The sequence below is a fragment of the Tiliqua scincoides genome, chromosome 5 (assembly GCF_035046505.1).
Source record: "Tiliqua scincoides isolate rTilSci1 chromosome 5, rTilSci1.hap2, whole genome shotgun sequence".
Classification (NCBI taxonomy): domain Eukaryota; kingdom Metazoa; phylum Chordata; class Lepidosauria; order Squamata; family Scincidae; genus Tiliqua; species Tiliqua scincoides.
In genome coordinates this window covers 118974661-118993694 of record NC_089825.1, presented here as the reverse complement: position 1 = coordinate 118993694, position 19034 = coordinate 118974661, and the positions used below count along the sequence as shown (strand labels likewise).

The 19034-nt window shown below is 48.2% G+C and overlaps 1 protein-coding gene across 1 annotated transcript; it reads left to right on the top strand.

Moving 5' to 3' along the window:
* The first annotated feature begins 3 nt into the window (after positions 1–3).
* On the top strand, positions 4–17163 carry SLC6A16 (solute carrier family 6 member 16). Its single transcript, XM_066627067.1, has 11 exons — positions 4–220; positions 2220–2377; positions 3200–3332; positions 4310–4485; positions 6291–6401; positions 8430–8671; positions 9238–9421; positions 11836–12037; positions 13065–13224; positions 14411–14573; positions 15976–17163. Exons 1-11 carry the CDS (start codon positions 25–27, stop codon positions 16255–16257), a joined length of 2007 nt encoding a protein of 668 aa, XP_066483164.1. The 5' UTR covers positions 4–24; the 3' UTR covers positions 16258–17163.
* The last annotated feature ends 1871 nt before the right edge of the window (positions 17164–19034 follow it).

Below are 19034 nucleotides of genomic sequence, written 5' to 3'. Positions count from 1 at the left end.
GTGTGTTGTACATCCCCTCCATCGATGGAGAAATCCAAAGCAGATCTAGAATCTGGAGCGACCCCAGAAGGTGAATCTAATTTGGAACTGCTCTCCGAGGAACCTGACAGCCGGCCGGCCTGGGGATCAAAGGCCCAGTATATCCTGGCCCAGGTTGGCTTTTCTGTTGGACTAGGCAATGTTTGGCGGTTTCCCTACCTCTGCCATCAGAACGGGGGAGGTGAGTAAATATGAGCAGTTCTGGAGAGTTTGGGACTGGGTTAGAAATATCACAATTTTTTTCCCTGCAGGATTCCTGGAACCACATTTGGTTTTTTTAAAAAATGTACTGCTTTTCTGTTACGTTGGGTGCTCAAAGTAGTCCACAACCAAACTTTAAAAAAGCATAAAATATCACAAATGAAAAACAGCCTTCAATATGTGAAAACACCAAGATAAACAGCAGCTCATTAGCCTCTACCAGCAACAGTCTGGAAGAACTGGACAGTTTTAAGCCATTTCTGCCCAACATAGAATCTATGCAAGAGGGATCAAATGTGTACACCTGTGGGCTGGGCAGAAATGTGCTTGATCCTAAAGCATAGTAACGCTGGTGCCAGAAAAATATCTCTAGGGAGGAAAACCCACAATTGGGGCACTACTACAGAGGAGGACCTGTGTAACTGCCTAGTTTATGATGCTGGGGATACCTGAAGCAGGACATCAGGTGATGACCTCCAGAGACAGGCACGTTTATACAAGATAATGTGATCCTTTAACATCTTTGTGGTCACCTGGATGGAATTCTTACCATAGATGACCACTGTTTACCAGCCTACCTTATAATGTGTTATGGAGAGAGGTGAAAAGCGGTGTGCCCCAAGGATCTGTCCTGGGACCGGTGCTTTTCAACCTCTTCATAAATGACCTGGAGACAGGGTTGAGCAGTGAAGTGGCTAAGTTTGCAGACGACACCAAACTTTTCCGAGTGGTAAAGACCAGAAGTGATTGTGAGGAGCTCCAGAAGGATCTCTCCAGACTGGCAGAATGGGCAGCAAAATGGCAGATGCGCTTCAATGTCAGTAAGTGTAAAGTCATGCACATTGGGGCAAAAAATCAAAACTTTAGATATAGGCTGATGGGTTCTGAGCTGTCTGTGACAGATCAGGAGAGAGATCTTGGGGTGGTGGTGGACAGGTCGATGAAAGTGTCGACCCAATGTGCGGTGGCAGTGAAGAAGGCCAATTCTATGCTTGGGATCATTAGGAAGGGTATTGAGAACAAAACGGTTAGTATTATAATGCCGTTGTACAAATCGATGGTAAGGCCACACCTGGAGTATTGTGTCCAGTTCTGGTCGCCGCATCTCAAAAAAGACATAGTGGAAATGGAAAAGGTGCAAAAGAGAGCGACTAGGATGATTACGGGGCTGGGGCACCTTCCTTATGAGGAAAGGCTACGGCGTTTGGGCCTCTTCAGCCTAGAAAAGAGACGCTTGAGGGGGGACATGATTGAGACATACAAAATTATGCAGGGGATGGACAGAGTGGATAGGGAGATGCTCTTTACACTCTCACATAATACCAGAACCAGGGGACATCCACTAAAATTGAGTGTTGGGCGGGTTAGGACAGACAAAAGAAAATATTTCTTTACTCAGCGTGTGGTTGGTCTGTGGAACTCCTTGCCACAGGATGTGGTGCTGGCGTCTAGCCTAGACGCCTTTAAAAGGGGATTGGACGAGTTTCTGGAGGAAAAATCCATTATGGGGTACAAGCCATGATGTGTATGCGCAACCTCCTGATTTTAGGAATGGGTTAAGTCAGAATGCCAGATGTAGGGGAGAGCACCAGGATGAGGTCTCTTGTTATCTGGTGTGCTCCCTGGGGCATTTGGTGGGCCGCTGTGAGATACAGGAAGCTGGACTAGATGGGCCTATGGCCTGATCCAGTGGGGCTGTTCTTATGTTCTTATGTTCTTATGTGTTATTCTTTATGATACAGTTCATGCTTAAACAGGGATTGGGACTGGGGCATTTAGCTACAACAGTGGACCGCAAGATTCACTATCAAAAAGGTCCCATAGGATTGGGCCAGCAGGCTGCAATCTAATACTCACCCTGGGGAATTCAGTGGGATTTACTTCTGAGTAGACATGCATAGGCTTACGCTGTGAGTATCTGAATGAATTATGAGGTGGACGCTGTGCCTGTGTTTAGCAGTTTGTCTGTCCCCAAACAGGAGCTTTCCTGCTGCTGTACTTGGTGCTCCTCTTTATCATTGGGATCCCGCTGTTCTTTCTGGAGTTGGCAGCTGGACAAATCATTCGCCAGGGCAGCATCGGAGTCTGGAAGTACATTAGCCCCCGCTTGGTGGGCATCGGCTTTGCAAGCTGTGTGGTGAGTGCAGTGGTGTTGCTAGGGGGAGTGTGGGGGGCGCAGGCCGTATTGGGTGACATGCGGGGGGGGTGTGACTCCACTATTGGCCAAAAATTTTTTTAACTTGTCATTTTCAAATAATACCATCATGTTATATAACATTCAAAGCATAATTTCATGCAGAATGCAGTGAAACAAACTGCATTGAAATATCTCTATTCTATCAAAAGGTATAGCCAAAAATCAAGCAGGGGTGGGGCAATGGTGCACCATCACGCCCACCCCCTGGTGCATTTCCCCGCACACTGCATGGGAGGTGGTCCCTCATGGGGGTGATGCACTGGCCTCCTGCACCAGGTGGCACAAACCCTAGTGACTTCACTGGGTGAGTGTCCTACAGCAATGCTTGGAAGAAAAAAAAAACTGGGTTTCATACTGTATAAAATCAACTTTTAATTGGTATGGGCTGCAACTTTTAATCAGTTAATTGATAAAAAGTTATATTTTTCAAAAAAAAACAGTTGACTGGTCAGGTGCTTCCAATTAATCAAGTAGCAGATTCTTTTAAAGAAAAAATGAACTCTCAGTAATTATTTTTATAAATAAAGTGCTTATTAAAAACTGCTGGTGGCAGGCACTATGTGAACAAAGGAATGTCCCATTTTCTCTTCCATAGGAAGGGATGTCTCTTCTAGGGTGATGCCTGCTCTGTGCATGGATCATCTTAAAATACAGTATTGGTCTAACTATATAAAGATTACATGGTTTTTTAGATGCTGTATGCAAATCAACTAAAACTCATTTATGAGACGGATATGCTGAGTTCTTTCTTCTCCCTTGCAGGTCTGCTCCTTCGTTGCGCTGTATTATAATGTCATCATTGCATGGAGTCTTTTCTACTTGTTTAACTCCTTCCAGTTTCCCCTGCCCTGGAATAGCTGCTCAGAAACACCTGATCAAACTGTCTCAGCGAATGGTAAATAAAAATTAATGGAGTGCAGGCAGATGCAGTCTCCTCTGCCTGTGAGTTACCTCTATCCAAGAGCACATAAGCACATAATTCTCAATCCTCTCACCAATGTACAATTTCCACATTCATGATGACATGATGACAGTCAAACTTCTTACTCTGAAAGTTTGTGATGATGCACATCTCCCCTAACTGTGGGTTGGCAACTAGAAGCCAGGGGGCTAAGGGCCCAATCCTATCCAGTTTTCCAGTGCTGGTGCAACTGTGCCAATGGGGCAAGCGCTGCATCCTGTGGTGGGGAGGCAGTCATGGAGGCTTCCTCAAGGTAAGGAAACATTTGTTCCCTTATCACAGGGCTGCATTGCAACTGCACCTGTGCTGGAAAGTTGGATAGGATTGGGCCCTTAATCTAGTATCTTTAGGGATGCCAGTTATCTCTTCTTGGCCCAAATCCTAACTCACTTTCCAGTACTGGCATAGCTGTGCCAATGGGATGTACGCTGCATCCTGCAGTTGGGTGGCACTCGCGGAGGCCTCCTTAAAGTAAGGGAATGTTTTGTTCCCTTACCTCAGAGCTGCATTGCCCTTTTGTTGGTGCTGGAAAGTGGGTTAGGATTGCGCCCTTTCTCTTCAATTCTTCTGAGTTGTTGTCTCTGGGAAGGAGATGAAAACAGGAGCTTGGGAGTGAGCTGCATTTCTACTGCATGGAATTGCCCACCAGCTCTAAAATTGGTTGTCTTTGCGTTCTAAAATAGCATAAAAAATTGAACTGCCTTATCATGCAGATCCAAAAAAAAAAAAAAAAAAACATGCATCGGGAAGTATTTAGGAAATTGATATATTATAATGTATTTGTGGAATATGTACTTCCCCTTGCAATTATCCAGTTTTTCATGTGGTTGAAAAAAAAGGAGGATTGCTTGTTTTTCCCCAGTTATTTACCTCAACCTTTGCTTCACTCTCTGCCCCTGTTCTTTTTGTAGAAACTGAATGTGACCTCAGTTCTCCCACCACCTACTTCTGGTACCGCAACGCTTTGGATGTGACCGATTCCATTGGGGAAAGTGGAGGCCTTGACCCTGCTCTTACTGGCTGCCTCTTTGCCGCTTGGGCTCTTGTCTGCCTTGCCATGATCAAAGGCATCAAATCCTCTGGGAAGGTCAGTGGTTGGTGTTCCCATCAGAGCCATAGCTACTGCAGGGGCCAGCGGGGGGGGGGGGAGAGAGAGAGACCTGGCCAGAGAGATTCCTGGATGCTTCTTTTCAATTTCGCTTTTTAAAAAGAAAAGTATGTTTCTATTTCTTATGTCTACACAAGTAGAAATGAGTGCCTTTCTGAGGCATTAAAAGAAGTGTAGGGACTCCCAAACCGATAAACAAAAGCACCCACTCATTGTAGAAGGTATCTCTTAAATTATTTTCTTCTTCATACTCTGCTAAGGTAACATACCACATCCAGAACAGTGTCCCAGAATGTCACCTTTAAGAGATAGTGATAGGACCTTTGCATACTGGGCAAACTATGTCCTGGCCAAAGGCATCCTTGTCGTTGGTATCCCTGGACATTTGTGCCCAGTTGTGTGTGTGTGTGTGTGTGTGTGTGTGTGTGTGTGTGTGTCGGTGTGTGTGTTTTGCATCCCAAACATTTGTGCCCCAATGTATTAGATATACTTTTTATTTTTAAATGCAAAGGTAGGGGTAAGGCTGGGATAAGACGCTTAACATATATAATATGGAGTTTGTTGCCCAGTTACTGTTTCTTTGTTGCCCACTTACAGTGGGACACAAAGAACTGAGACGCAAAAAAAACTGTACGTGAATGTCCAGGGACGTCAATGACCGGGAAACAATAATCCAAGCCACAAATGCTCTAGTGCCACTTTCAGATCTCCCTACTCAAATTAACCCTCTCAGGCAAATTGAATTGCCTCAATTGCCTTTAATCGATTAGTTCATTTGGCAGTTCATCCATTTTAAAACATGCAACCATAGTAATGGTAAGGTTTGGATTAGATTGAGAAGCTGCTGAGTAATGGTTGGGATGGCTGCGTGTGGTATGTTCTCTTGCCTCTCACTTCCTGCCAAAAAATAAAGCAAAATGTCATTAAAGGGGAATGGTCAAGCGTACTGCTAAGTCAGAGTACAGTGGTGCCCCTCGGTGGTTTCCCTGGCCCTCGGAATGCCTTTTAAAGGCATAAAAACATCACTTCTGGTTTTGCCAAACAAACTTGAAAGTGACTTTTTTTCCTCAGTCATTCTGAGCCACACAGAGGCCGCGAATGGACACATACGGCCTCTGTGGGGCTCAGAAGAGCCTCTGGAGGGTGAAGGAGGGACAAGGGGGGCCTTGTTGTTGGCAACCTTCAGTCTCGAAAGACTATGGTATCGCACTCTGAAAGGTGGTTCTGGAACAGCGTCTAGTGTGGCTGAAAAGGCCAATTCGGGAGTGACAATCCCTTCCACACTGGGAGCAAGTGCAGTCTGTCCCTGGTGTGTGTCCCTGGCTATGGGCCTTCCTTCTTTGCCTCTTTGTCTCAGACTGTTGGCCAAGTGTCTCTTCAAACTGGGAAAGGCCATGCTGCACAGCCTGCCTCCAAGCGGGCCGCTCAGAGGCCAGGGTTTCCCACTTGTTGGGGTTTCCCACTTGTTTCCCACTTGGGGTTTCCCACTTGTTGAGGTCCACTCCTAAGGCCTTCAGATCCCTCTTGCAGATGTCCTTGTATCGCAGCTGTGGTCTACCTGTAGGGCGCTTTCCTTACTGCAGGGGGGCCTGCAGATAAGTGAAACCGCAGATATGAGATCCACAGATACGGGCCCCCCCTATAGTTAGCAGTATTGCACATAGGATGTGAGAAAGAAGGCTACAGAGAGCTTGAAAGCAAAATACTATCATGTTGTGCTGATGGTGCTTCCGCAGGTGTCTGTCAATCTCTGATGTTTGTTCACACCCTCCACCCCACCCCAGGTTTTATATTTCAGCTCCTTATTCCCCTATATGGTTCTCTTGTGCTTCCTTGTGCGGGCGTTGCTGCTAGAAGGGGCTGCTGATGGAATCAGGATCATGTTCACTCCCAAGGTAAGAAATTATTAGTACAATCCTGTTCTGGACTACTCAGAAGCAAGTCCCACCGTGTTCAGTAAGGGTTACTTCCAAGAAAGTGTGCATAGGATTGTAACCTGAGGCCTTGTACAGCCAAAACTGATTACATGCTCCCCTCACTTTCTTGCATGTAAATATTCTCCTCACTTTTCTGTTTAGACCTAATCATAGTATAGCATTCTGGTTGTTTACACACTAACAGTTTTCTCTGAAACTCATCTTTTTTTTCCCCACTCACTTTCTACAAAGAGTCCAGAACATGTCATTCCCAAATTGTCCAAAGTTTTTTGTGGTATTACCCCAATGTGCTTTTTCAACCCTAATCTGTGCTTGTCTGTGTGTATGTATAACACATCACAATTGCAACGCCAACCTGTTCAGTGTAAAGTGGCAATGTGTGACTGAAGCTTTTAAGGGCTATTGTGTCTTTAATAAAAGCTTCCTGTTTGTAGATTCATAGCCCAATCCTGAGCTGCAGGACCCGGCGGCTACTGCGGGAGGCTCCTAGAGAGAAGGGGCGTTCATCCCCTTCCCCTGAGTAAGGGAAGCAGTCCTGCAATGGGTCTACTCACTTTAGCGGCGACTGTTTGGTCGCGGCTAAAGTGAAGGCGCTCGTGTAGGGCGAGCAGCCCTGCCCAAACGTCCTGGATCCTGCGGAGCTCGGCTCCATGGACCCGCCTCTTCCCTGCCACCGGGAACACCTCCCCACACCCTCGACCATGCCTCCTCCCCTCCCCGGAACGCCTCCCCCATGCCCCCATTTCCCATTGCATAGCATGGCGGTCACAGAGACCGCCGAGCCGTGGAATGTGGGCACCCACGGCGTGCTGGCTCAGTGCCAGCTCCAGCGGGAGCCCGGCAGTAAGCCCTGCAAACATGCCTTACAGCATGTTTACAACTGTGGTCCGCGCCATGGAGGCACGGCGCGGACCACAGGATTGGGCTCTCAGTCAGTTTTATTGCTGCCTGTTCATTGTGTCTGGGCAAATAATTATGAATTGCCCCTTAATTGGTCAGCTACTATTCCCTAGGGCAGTGTTTCTCAAACTGTGGGTTGGGACCCACTCGGTGGATCACAAGCCATTTTCAGGTGGGTCTCCATTCATTTAAATATTTTATTTTTAATATATATGACTTAATGCTGCCATGGAATGTGATTGCATTTGGGGAACTGTTACAGACCCTTAGTTTGAACAGGCTACTATGTATATGGTTTTAACAAAGGTAGTCAATGGGACTTACGCCTGGGTAAGTGTGGGCAGAACAGGGGAAAAGTAATGACGTATTAAAGCAACTCCCTCCTAAGAACCTGGGACAATTAATTAAAGAATTGCCTAATTAAGAGGCAGTTCATCACTGATCAAGCAATAGAAGTAGCAGAAGGTGTCGGGAGGAAGCTATTAATTAACGATGCAAGAAGGTTTGCTGAATTTGACATGCAATTAAGCATTATAAAAGGAGCTTGGCCACGGACGACCACATTGCTGGTTAATATGGTGCTATATTAAATGCCTTGTGGCACCTCCATTTTAATTTCACTTGCACCCAATGACAGAAAAGCAATGCAGGGCTTAAAGGTTCTAGTGCATCTTTTACATCTTTTGCATCTTTTTAGATTGTGAGCCTTTTTGGGACAGGGAGTCATTAGTTATTTCATTTTCTCTGTAAACCACTTTGTGAACTTTTTGTTGAAAAGCGGTATATGAATACTGTTAATAATAATAATAATAATAATAGTGCAGATGCAAGCTGTGTCTGCAGTGATGTTAATGTAATTTTGTTTGGCCCTTGCTACCCTTTGCAAACCCACTTCTGTCCACTGTGGCAAACTGAGGTTTGAAGTTATGAAGCCTTACAATGACACACCCATTTTTATGCCATTGGGCAAAAGAAGAAAAACTAGTACGGAGATGCAGTAAATATGAATAGCAGCCTCCTGGAAGTTGCTTCTCACAAGTTCCTGTCTAAACATTTGCTGCCCTGCTTTTTGTCCCTACCCCCAAGCTGTCCATATGGGGTGATATGCAGGTCTGGCGTCAGGCAGCCACCCAGGTGTTCTTTGCGCTGGGCCTGGGATTTGGCACCATCATCGCCTATTCGAGTTACAACCCGCGCCACAACAACTGCCACTTCGATGGGCTGCTCGTCTCTGGGGTCAATTTCCTCACCTCGGTACTGGCCACGCTGGTGGTCTTTGCAGTGCTGGGCTTCCGTGCCAACGTCATCACGAAACACTGCGTTGAAAGGTTAGTTGATGCCCTGCTGAATCTCAGCCCCTTTTCAGTGTTAGGTTTGTTAGTGATGGAAGTTGCATACAAAGAACAGCAAAGACTTACCGTTTATTTCCTTTTCATCCTGCCACTTTTTCACAATGGAACTGAAGACAGGACAGATAGGGTTTTTAGGTGGTCTCCCATCCAAGCACTGACCCGACTCATGCGGCCTTAGCTTCTCAAAGTGTCAGCATCACATACCTTCAATCATGCCCATACGCTCCACGTCCAAGCTAAAGACCATTCAATGGCCTGAGAGAACTGTTTGGGCAGCCAGACTTGTGGGCCTCAAGGGAAGGCAAGAAGCCCAGGCAGGGGAGATTGTCACCAGCTCCCCTATCAACAACCTAAGACTTTCTATAACATTCTTGGTTTGCTTGCATTTAATATTGCAATCCACGCTGAGTGCCTTGACTAAGGCAGGAAGTCCATCAGTACATGCAATCCATAAATAATTGCTTTCTAGGCTTCTTTGCATTCTTTTGTAGGCATCTGTGACCTCTGACCTCTCTGCTTGTTATTTTGTTTTGGGGCGGCAGGAATACAAAAGCCGTGTTACTGTTGATGGACTCCCTCCCTGCTGAGACACTCCCCCCTGGGAACTTCTCCGATTTGTCTGCCGCTCAGTACAGTGCTTGGTATCGGGGACTTGCAAATGAAACGGAGAAGCAGTTGCAGGCGTGGGGAATTGGTGACTGCCGCGCAGAGGACGAGATGAACAAGGTGAATGGGACTCTGAGTTGGACCGCTGTGATGGGCACTCCCCACAGTAGCTGCATTTGGGAGCGGTTGGGGAGTAAAAGTGAGCCTGTTAAGCTGTGTCTGGCCTGCACAATTTGTGATTCACCAATCCGGCAGTGGCCTCTGCCGTGGCCTGCTAGGGATCTGATGAACCTTCCTCCTGGAATTGCAGAAAGAGGGTGGTCAACCTTATGGGGCTGGTGAGCTGAGCTTGGTGGGTCATGAGCAGGGCAGGCTGGGCTGTGCTGTGGCTGTGCCTGCTCAATTGTTATTTTGCCTGCACTGTTGCTGTGCTGCGTGATCGTATTGGCAACCTTCAGTCTCGAAAGACTATGGTATCGCGCTCTGAAAGGTGGTTCTGGCACAGCGTCTAGTGTGGCTGAAAAGGCCAATCCGGGAGTGACAATCCCTTCCACACCGGGAGCAAGTGCAGTCTGTCCCTGGTCTGTCTCCCTGGCTATGGGCCTTCCTTCTTTGCCTCTTAGCCTCAGACTGTTGGCCAAGTGTCTCTTCAAACTGGGAAAGGCCATGCTGCACAGCCTGCCTCCAAGCGGGCCGCTCAGAGGCCAGGGTTTCCCACTTGTTGAGGTCCATCCCTAAGGCCTTCAGATCCCTCTTGCAGATGTCCTTGTATCACAGCTGTGGTCTACCTGTAGGGCGCTTTCCTTGCACGAGTTCTCCATAGAGGAGATCCTTTGGGATCCGGCCATCATTGCGTGAACGGTGTAGTAAAGAGAGCAGAGTGGCCTGAGTCATGTTATCTCTCTCAGAACTATATGAGGGAGACTTCTCTCCCCACCACCTTGCGCTCTTGAGCTTTCCTCTTGCTTAATGTAGTGCTCACATTCTGAGAACCTGTTTCAGAAGGTTTGAGGAGAAGCTGAATTTGCCCAACACTGACCCACCTGTCATTCATAAAAGAACCCCTCTGCCTTTTCAAAGCAAGCAGAGCACTGACTGGGTGGCCCCCCCATGTTGGCCAAAAAAACAACAACACCAAACCACTGACCCCACAGCCAGAGCCAATTTTAAAGTGTTGAGAGAAAAAACTAACACAGTAAATAAACATTCCTTGGGCCAGCACGTGTCCCTTGCGCTGGCCCAAGGCTGTCGCAAAAGAGTCGTAAAGCACTTTTGGGATGACCTAAGTGGGGTTAGGCCAGCACGCGGACATGCCCTGGCCTTCCCACGCCAACGCGGGCTGCAGGAGACAGGTAGGTTGTGTCAGCTGAGCTGGGGTGTGTGTGTGTGGGGAGAGCGGGGAGGAGGCATTTGGGGACTGGGGGAGGGTGGGCGGAAGGTGTTCCCGGGTGCAGGTGGGTGGTGAGCAGGAGGCAGGGCCAGGATCTGGCGGTTATGCCGTATCCTAACCCCATTCTCGGGCAGCCCAGGGCAGTCCCGGACTGCTCGGATTCACGCTACCTCTTGAGGTGGCGCAGATCCAGGTAGTCCCATTGAGGCTGCTGTGGCTTTACCCCGGGTAAGGGGAAACTATTCCCCTTGCCCCGGGCTGAGCCGCTTGAAACCCCAATCCTGCCTTGGATGTAGCGCCGGTCCGCCGGCCTGCCTGCTCCAGGGCAGGTTCGGATTGCGCCCTAAGTGGATCAACATGCAGCAGCTTGCACCCCTAAACAAAGCAAAGAGTCTTCCCAAAGTAGGGAGGCTGGGAGCATTAATAGCCAGCTTTTGCTTCTGACCCAGGTGTCTGTTGGCACAATCCTATCCCACTTTCTAGCACTGACATAAGGGCAATGCAGCTCCTAGGTAAGGGAACAAACATTCCCTTCCTTTGCAGAGGCCTCCATGAGTGCCACCCAACTGCAGGATGCAGCCCATGTCCCATTGGCACAGCTATGCCAGTGCTGCAAAGTTGGTTAGGATTTGGGCCTGTGTCAGTTAAAGAGCTAAAGCTGGGAGAAATGAGCAGTTCACCCAGCAGCAATAAACTCCATGCCCAGTTATGTTCCTGTGTTTGTCTGTACGCGGCCCTATGAGGGTTTTGCACCCAATCCTATCCAACTTTCCAGCTCTGATGCAGCTGCAATGCAGCCCCACGACAAGGGAACAAACACTCCTTTACCTTGTGGGGGCCTCTGTGACAGCCCCTCACTGCAGAATGCAGTGCACACCCCATTGGTATGGCAGCATCAGTGCTGGAAAGTTGGATAGGATTGGGCTCTTTGTCTCTAGAATCTATTGAACTGAGAAACGGTCAATAGGACAGTGCTGAAGAAGCACTGAAGAAGGCCATGCAGCAGTCAGGCCCATGGATCCTGCTATTCAGTGGGAGTACCACAGACGCCAACTTCCTGTGCCAGGCATGAAGTGTTCTTGTTGCTCACTTTAAACCTGCTGTGTGCCAGTTTTGGTGAATGAATTTCCTCTCCTTCCTGCAGGGTGTGGAAGGCACAGGACTGGCATTCATTGCTTTCACGGAGGCCATGAACCTGTTTCCGACTGCCCCTTTCTGGTCTGTGCTGTTCTTCTTCATGCTGCTGAACTTGGGCCTGAGCACCATGCTGGGAAACATGCAAGGGATCATCACCCCCTTGCTGGACAACTTCCATAGCCTCCAACGTCGGCGAACCACCTTTACAGGTACTGCGGAGCCCAGGGAGGGGGAGCTGCAGGTGGCAGAGGCCTCAGTGGGACTGAGAGTTCAGGAATGGTTGGCAACCTTCAGTCTCAAAAGACTATGGTATAAGCCTACAGCACCCAGTATTCCCAGGCGGTCTCCCATCCAAGTACTAACCAGGCCTGACCCTGCTTAGCTTCCAAGATCAGACAAGATTGGGCAGGAATACACTCTGTGGAATCAAGTGGTAGAACTTCAGATTGTATGACGTCAGAAATAAGGGGTTTTTCTTTTTTTCCCCCTCTTCCATAACAAAGCCACTGTAGCAAACTGGCACATTAGAGAGAAGGCAGTGTTAAACTTTTCTCTCTCATGTGCTACATTCGGGGAGCTTTCTTTATATGGGGAGCATCCAAAAATATTGCCTCCTCTCCCACACATCCCCCCAACTGAACTGGTACAGTCTGGAATTCTCCGTCCTTCTTGTACAGCATAGAATGCTAAGGTGGTCAAATGGTCCCTACCACTTTGGACTACACTCAACACCTGCAGTGCCGCACCAGCCACTGGTCCTGAACCCCCAAGTGGCTACTTGCCAGTTCCAGTCATCACCACTAGCCATCCTCGGCCAACCCCCACGACTCTTTGCTACCACTTGTCTGAGCTTTCAGCTTCTGTGAGAAGCAGCAATAAGATGGAGGGTGCCAGTATGGGCAGAGGGCAGTGCGCCTGCTGTAGAACTACGCTGCCTTGTGCTCAGTTTGATACTTTCTCTAGAGCCACTGAGGACACTAAAGATCTTTGACTGAGAGCAGTTAGGCAGGCTGGCAAGGCAGTGCCTTCTATGTCAAAATGTGCCACTCTCATGCCACACAGTTTTCTCCTTATTGATAGTCTGTGTGTTCATCTGAGCGTTAGCCTAAGGCCCAAACCAAGATGGCGGTTGTCTTTCATTGTGTGTCTGGTTAGCAATGGCTCCCTGCCAGTCCGTGGCTCTCAATAGGTGTCCAGCCAGGCTGACTGGGCCTGTTTTTGCTTTCTCTTCTGCAGTGCTGTGCTGTGCGCTTGGATTCCTGCTGGGCCTGATTTTTGTTCAGCGCTCAGGAAGCTACTTTGTGGCCATGTTTGATGACTATTCAGCCACCCTGCCCCTACTTATTGTTGTGGCTTGTGAAGCTTTTGCCATGGCCTGGATCTATGGCACTGATAGGTGAGTCTCAACCCTGCTTCTCCCCTTTGCATAAGAACCTGCCAGTTCATTTGTTCTTGTTTGTTGAGCAGGGGCTGGGGGTCTGCACCACCGACTTTGACAGTGAGCTCATCTCAGATAGCTGATTGACGGAGGGTACTCGTCTCTGTCTGCCCACTTCTTCCTCCTCTCACTCTCCTAACTGGAAAAGGAAGAGGCAGAAGAGTTGTAGAAGCTATGAAGCGGAAGAGTTAGTGTAGAGGAGAGTGGTGGAGTAGAGCATACCTCTCTTCCAATCCAGGCAGTGGGAGAAGCACAGGTTGGTGCATCACCAGGTAAGGGAGGGGAAGCATCTGACATGTTGCTTCAGGCACTGGGAGCTCTCGGTACAGTCCTGGGAACAACTTTATCCTTTGATGCTCCATTGACCCACATATAGTCCAGTCCTACCTAAATCCCTATACAGCAACACAGGAGCACCAGTACAGCTTCTGTTGCATCCTGCAGAGAATTTTTGGCTGCTGGAGGTCTCTTCAAAGAAGGGGACATTTGTCCCCTTGCCTTGAGGTAAGCCCCATTAGCCACTGTGGGGTAATTTGAAACTGTACCAGCTCAATCGCTGACACAAGTCCGTGTTGCTCTGTGAAGGTGGATCGGGCCTTTGGCAGCTGATGTCCAGCCCAAGAAAAACTTCCCAAAAGGCTCGACTCATTTTTACAGAATACTCCATTCTTATTCCATGAGGGTCCTGCACTGCACAATTGGGAAAATATTATTAGAGTCATGCCTGGTCAGCTCATATTCCTGACCAATCAGAACCCTTGCACGTACCCCTCGTACATGACATGATCTCATGCTTTTGCATCTGTGTGTTTTCTCCTGGTGCTTCTCCTATCTCTCTTATTCCCAAGGCCATTTGTTCTTCTCAAGATTTTCTCAAGCTCCATTTCAAAGCTAACCTCCCCTTCCTGTTAGTCCACACTTCTAACGCACCCGCATTCTGCATAGCTGTGTGGTGGTACATCAAAGGGCACTCAAACATCCTTTCACATCAGACTTACTGCATGTTGTTGTCCGTATCAAACTACTCATCCCTCAGTTACATTGTCAGGTTGTACATATCCTCTCAATAATTCTGTAAGCTTATAAAATATAGTTCACCCTCATGATGGGATAATAGTCTGTCTTCTTCTTCCTTCTGGTCCAGGTTCTTAAGTGACATAGAAGCCATGCTGGGTTGGCGGCCTTGGCGTATCTACAGCTATATGTGGCGCTATGTGAGCTTGGGGTCAATGGTGTGCCTCCTACTAGCAAGTCTGGTGCACATGTGTTTGAAGTGGCCAACCTACCAGGCCTGGAACAGACAAGAGGTGAGAGTGACAACCTCCCCCTTCACATCCCTGCTTGCTTTCACTCAACAGCAATGAGGCAGAAGGCAGTAAAGTGATGGGACCTTCTTCCACGCTCCCATCAACCTCCATCAATATCTGCACCCTGATTACTACCCTGATTACTCTTCTTCCAGATTGTTCCATCACTGCTGTCTCCCTCTTTCCTGCCCGGCTGCTTCATCAAAACATGCTGGAAAGAGATGAGGGCTTTTTCTTCTGCTTCTGGCATGCCTTGCCCAGCCTGTTTTGAAAAAAAGAGTCAGGAAGAGAGAGGCAGTAGTTGAGGAGTATATAAGGGGTATCTGGGTGCTCCAGGATAATTTCCCCAGTGAAATTAGGGTGCTGTTTCAGGTGCTATTTTACTTTGGGCCTGGCCTGGTAAGACAGTACTGTATTTCGATTTGATCTGATTTGGATTAAAACTGTGCCACAGACATACTGGGCAACCCTGAGCAAGTTGCTACCTCTTTTCCCACCTTCCCAACCAGAGCAGTAATGATCTGCCTCAGCAGGTTGAAAGATGTAGGGCCTTATCCAAGAAGGCAAGTTTCAAACCCTTTTGGGATCCCAGAGGTTCCTTAGAAGTTCATCAAGAGTTCTCCAACGTTAGTCATAGCAGACCAACTTCTCTGAAAGACCATATTGCCCATCATTCCCTTGCATACTGGGGCAGGGCAGCAGTGAGATTCACTGGTGCCCCAAATGAATGGAGAGTGCACCCTAGAATCTGCCCCAGAATCTGTTGCATCACCCCAAGGTTCCTTTCTGCTATGTAGAAGCTCCTTGGCAGATGAACTGCTGCAGAAAGGGTTCCCCAAACGTTGAAAACTGCTGCACTAAATGCTGCATTAATGAGCCAATTGCTAACAATTAGCTCACAGATTTTAGTTAAGTTAGGCTTAAACAAACATCTCAACTGGGGCAATCACTAGCCTGGTGGCACTGTGACTCTTCTGCATGCAGAACAGAACTTGGACAAAGAAACTTTTGCTCAGTGTATACAGAAGGTCTTGGGTTCAATCCAGGTAAAACTAGGAAAGACCTCGGCCTGAAACTGCTGCTACCACTCTGTAGTGACCATGCTAGACTACATGGAACTAAGGTCCCATTCAGTAGAAGGTGCCGCTCCATCTGTTGACACTTGCTATATATCCCTGATCATATCACAGATAAGCATTTGAAACTGGGGGTGTGCTGCTGTCAATTAGAATCTGTCCCTGTTGAACTTCTAGCAGCCATACAGCTGCTGAAAGCATTGGAAGCCTTCATGGTTAGTTACTGGTGATCTTCTTAATTCTTCTGCTGTAGGGACCAGAAGTCTGTTTGGTGTATACTGATGCCAGGTCAAGAATTAATTATCATTCTTGGTGTCACTTCGCAGGCTGCTAAGCAAGAACTGGACTACCCACCCTGGGCCTTGGGCCTCCTCATCAGCCTTATCGTTCTGGCTGCTCTTCCCATCCCGGTCATGTTTTTCCGACAGCTGTTGATAGAGAAGTTGGCCCAGCGTGACAGCTGGCCTAGCCTGGCAGCAGCTCCTGTACCCACAGAGGAAAAAGAGGAAGAAGAAGATAAAGAAGAGGAGGAAAAAGAGACTCCAGCTGATCCTGATCACCAGAGCAATGGGTACCTGCTTGTCCAGACAGAAGATGGGCAGGACTAACAGGACAACTCCTGGTTCAGATGCATCCTATGACTGTGCAAGCTGACTCATCTGAACTCAATCATCTTGCTTGTTGCTGTGTCCTCCAGTCTCTGACTTTATCAATATTGGGAGTTGTGTCTGTATAGACCCACCTTAACCCCAATGCTATTTGGATAGCGGACAGGTGCTTAAGTAGGCCGAAGCAGCTAAAAAGGATAAGCTTTAGGCTGACTTCAGGGCATTGGTTGTCAGGTGCAGATTCAGAGTAGCTGTTACACCTAATCATGGTGAAGGACATGAAAACCTGAAAGGGAAACACAAAGGACACAGAGGACCTTGACATAATTGAAGGCAGTGTGAAGGCAATTCAAGCTGACTGGCTGGGTTTTCAAACGCTGGTGAATGGACTAGTGGCTTGCACTCCAGCCACAGAGGTCCATTTTCCCACGCTACAGGACAGCTCCTTAAGGTTAGCACCTCCCTTCAAACCGCAGAGAGACTTGAAAGTGGTGGTTGAATGCCTGAAGCAAGAGACAGAACCTGAGACCTGTTTGAATACCAGATCAAGAAAGCTGAGAACTGGTTTAGTTTGATTCTCTTTGTTCTGGGAGACATAAATGTTTGCCTCATTTATCCCTTCCTGTGGTGTTTCCCCACTAATTTTATACTGTAAGCTCCTCGAAGGCAGGAATTAGCTTATATTTTGCCTATGAAACTCTCTAAAGCAGGGCTTCTCAAACTGGGGTGTCGCGACACTGCAGTCTGAGGGCCCTGGACTCTTTTCCCTTAAGTGGCGCGGGCAGGGGGAATGTCAGGGAGTGAAAGCGGCGCAATCATGCTCCACTTCTGGTTTTGCTGAGGCAGGGTGCGATCGCTCCACTTTCACTTTCTGAAGGCTGGGGAGCCCTGCAGATGGTCGCACAGGGCTCCGGGAGGCTGCAGCAGGGACTGGTAAGTGTATGCCAGTCCCTGCAGCCCCCTTAGTGACACAATCCTGGGAATTGTGTCGCTGCCTTCCCCCCACCCCCGCTGTCTTCCCTGCTCCCATGCAGGAACTTAATGCAGTCCTCAAACTCCCTGAGAGCTCTGAAGCATCATGTACGTTGATAGTGCTATGTTAATAATAATCTGGAGATAAAGCAGCCTCACGGGCTGCCAGCAGGACCCCATACCCCACCAAATCTGTCAAACCACATGCTTTTGTCATTACGTTTGTCGACAACTCAGCTGAAGAAGCTCTCAATGCCGGACCACACTCTCAAAGAGACTCCATTTGGGCCTCACAGCAGGTTGAAGTCTTCCAACACCTGGTTAAGGATGTTGTTGACAAACTGCAAGCTTTTGTCTGAGCATGTGAACTGGTACAGGAGAAAGGACTTTGGAGAGCTGCACCTGTTGAATGTCTGCAACTTGTGCCAGGCGGGAAAAAGGAACCAATCCAATCTTGTTGTTGATTGTGAGAACCATCCAATGTGATGTAGTTAGCACGTTGGCCTGGGACTAGGGAGACCTGGGTTCAAATCTCTGGTCCATCATTAAGGGTCCGATCCTAAGCTCTTTGCGCCGGCTCGCCCCCAGCGTGCACTGTTGCAAACGTGCCATAAGGCATGCTTGTGGGCCCTAGCACTGGTGCTCCGCCGGTGCTAGCCCAGAGCGCTGGGCGAGTGCCAGAGCTCTGCTGCTCGGTGGTCACATGGAGTGCTGAGCAGTGGAGAGGTAGGTGGAAGGGGGAGGAGGCATTCTGGGGAGAGGGAGGGCAGGGAGGAGGTGTGCTGGGGGAGGGAGCATGCCAGGAGGGAGGCAGAGCCTCTGTGTTGGGCTAACCACCTGACACAGAGGCTCTTGGTTCTACGCCAATCTTTGGGTTGCTGTAGGATCGAGTAGCCCCATTGCAGGACTACTTGCTTTACCCAGGGTAAAGGGGCAAAAGTCCCCTTCTCCCAAGGAGCCGTCTGCTGTTGCCTGGAGCACGCAGGATGCGGTGGCAGCCATTTTTGGCATAGCTGCAGCCCTGCACAACAGGCAGCTCTTGTTGGGCTGTAAGTCACCGTGTGGCCTTGGGCTAATTGCTCTCTTTCAGCCTAACCTACCTCACAGGGTAGTTGTGAGGATAAAAGGGTATGTGGAGAATCATGAATACTACTCTGAACTCCTTTGAGGGAGGGCAGGATAAATATATGTATTTAATAACAACCAGTGCCAACTAGTTTTCCAGTGTGTAGTTGGATTTTTTAACTCAGAAAAAAAAGTGTAAATAGCAGTCGACAGACTGTTTTAGTAATATTCTCTATGGGGAATTAATAGACTGTTATAGTTCAGGAAGTGGACTGTATTCGGAGCTAAACATGTTCTCTCAAGTGCTTTATTATCAGTCAAAAGGAGGCACTGAATTAAGCTGTCCCTGTTGGGGTAGTGGCTTGTCATGCTCCTTACAGCCAGCCCCACAATAGAACAACATGGTTGGCTAAAAGAGAATGGTTTTTCTTTCTCTTCAATTAAAAAGAAAAAAACTCTCCTGTTTGTTCAAAACAGTCGTTCCTATTTTATTGTCTCTAATCGTCAGAACTTATCTGTAAAAATCAGATGTCCGTCTTGCTCAGCTTCAGCTTACTTAAGGTTTATAAAATAACACTGGTGGCAGTTAAGGAAGACATAGGCTGATCTTGCTTGATGCAGCAGCAATCCCCATACGTAGAGGTGGGAGAAAAAGGTTTAATTTTTTGGTGGATTACGGTGTCTTCCGAAAACAAGAAGTGCAGAAAATGGTGTTATGTGTTTTTATTCCTTTTTTTGAT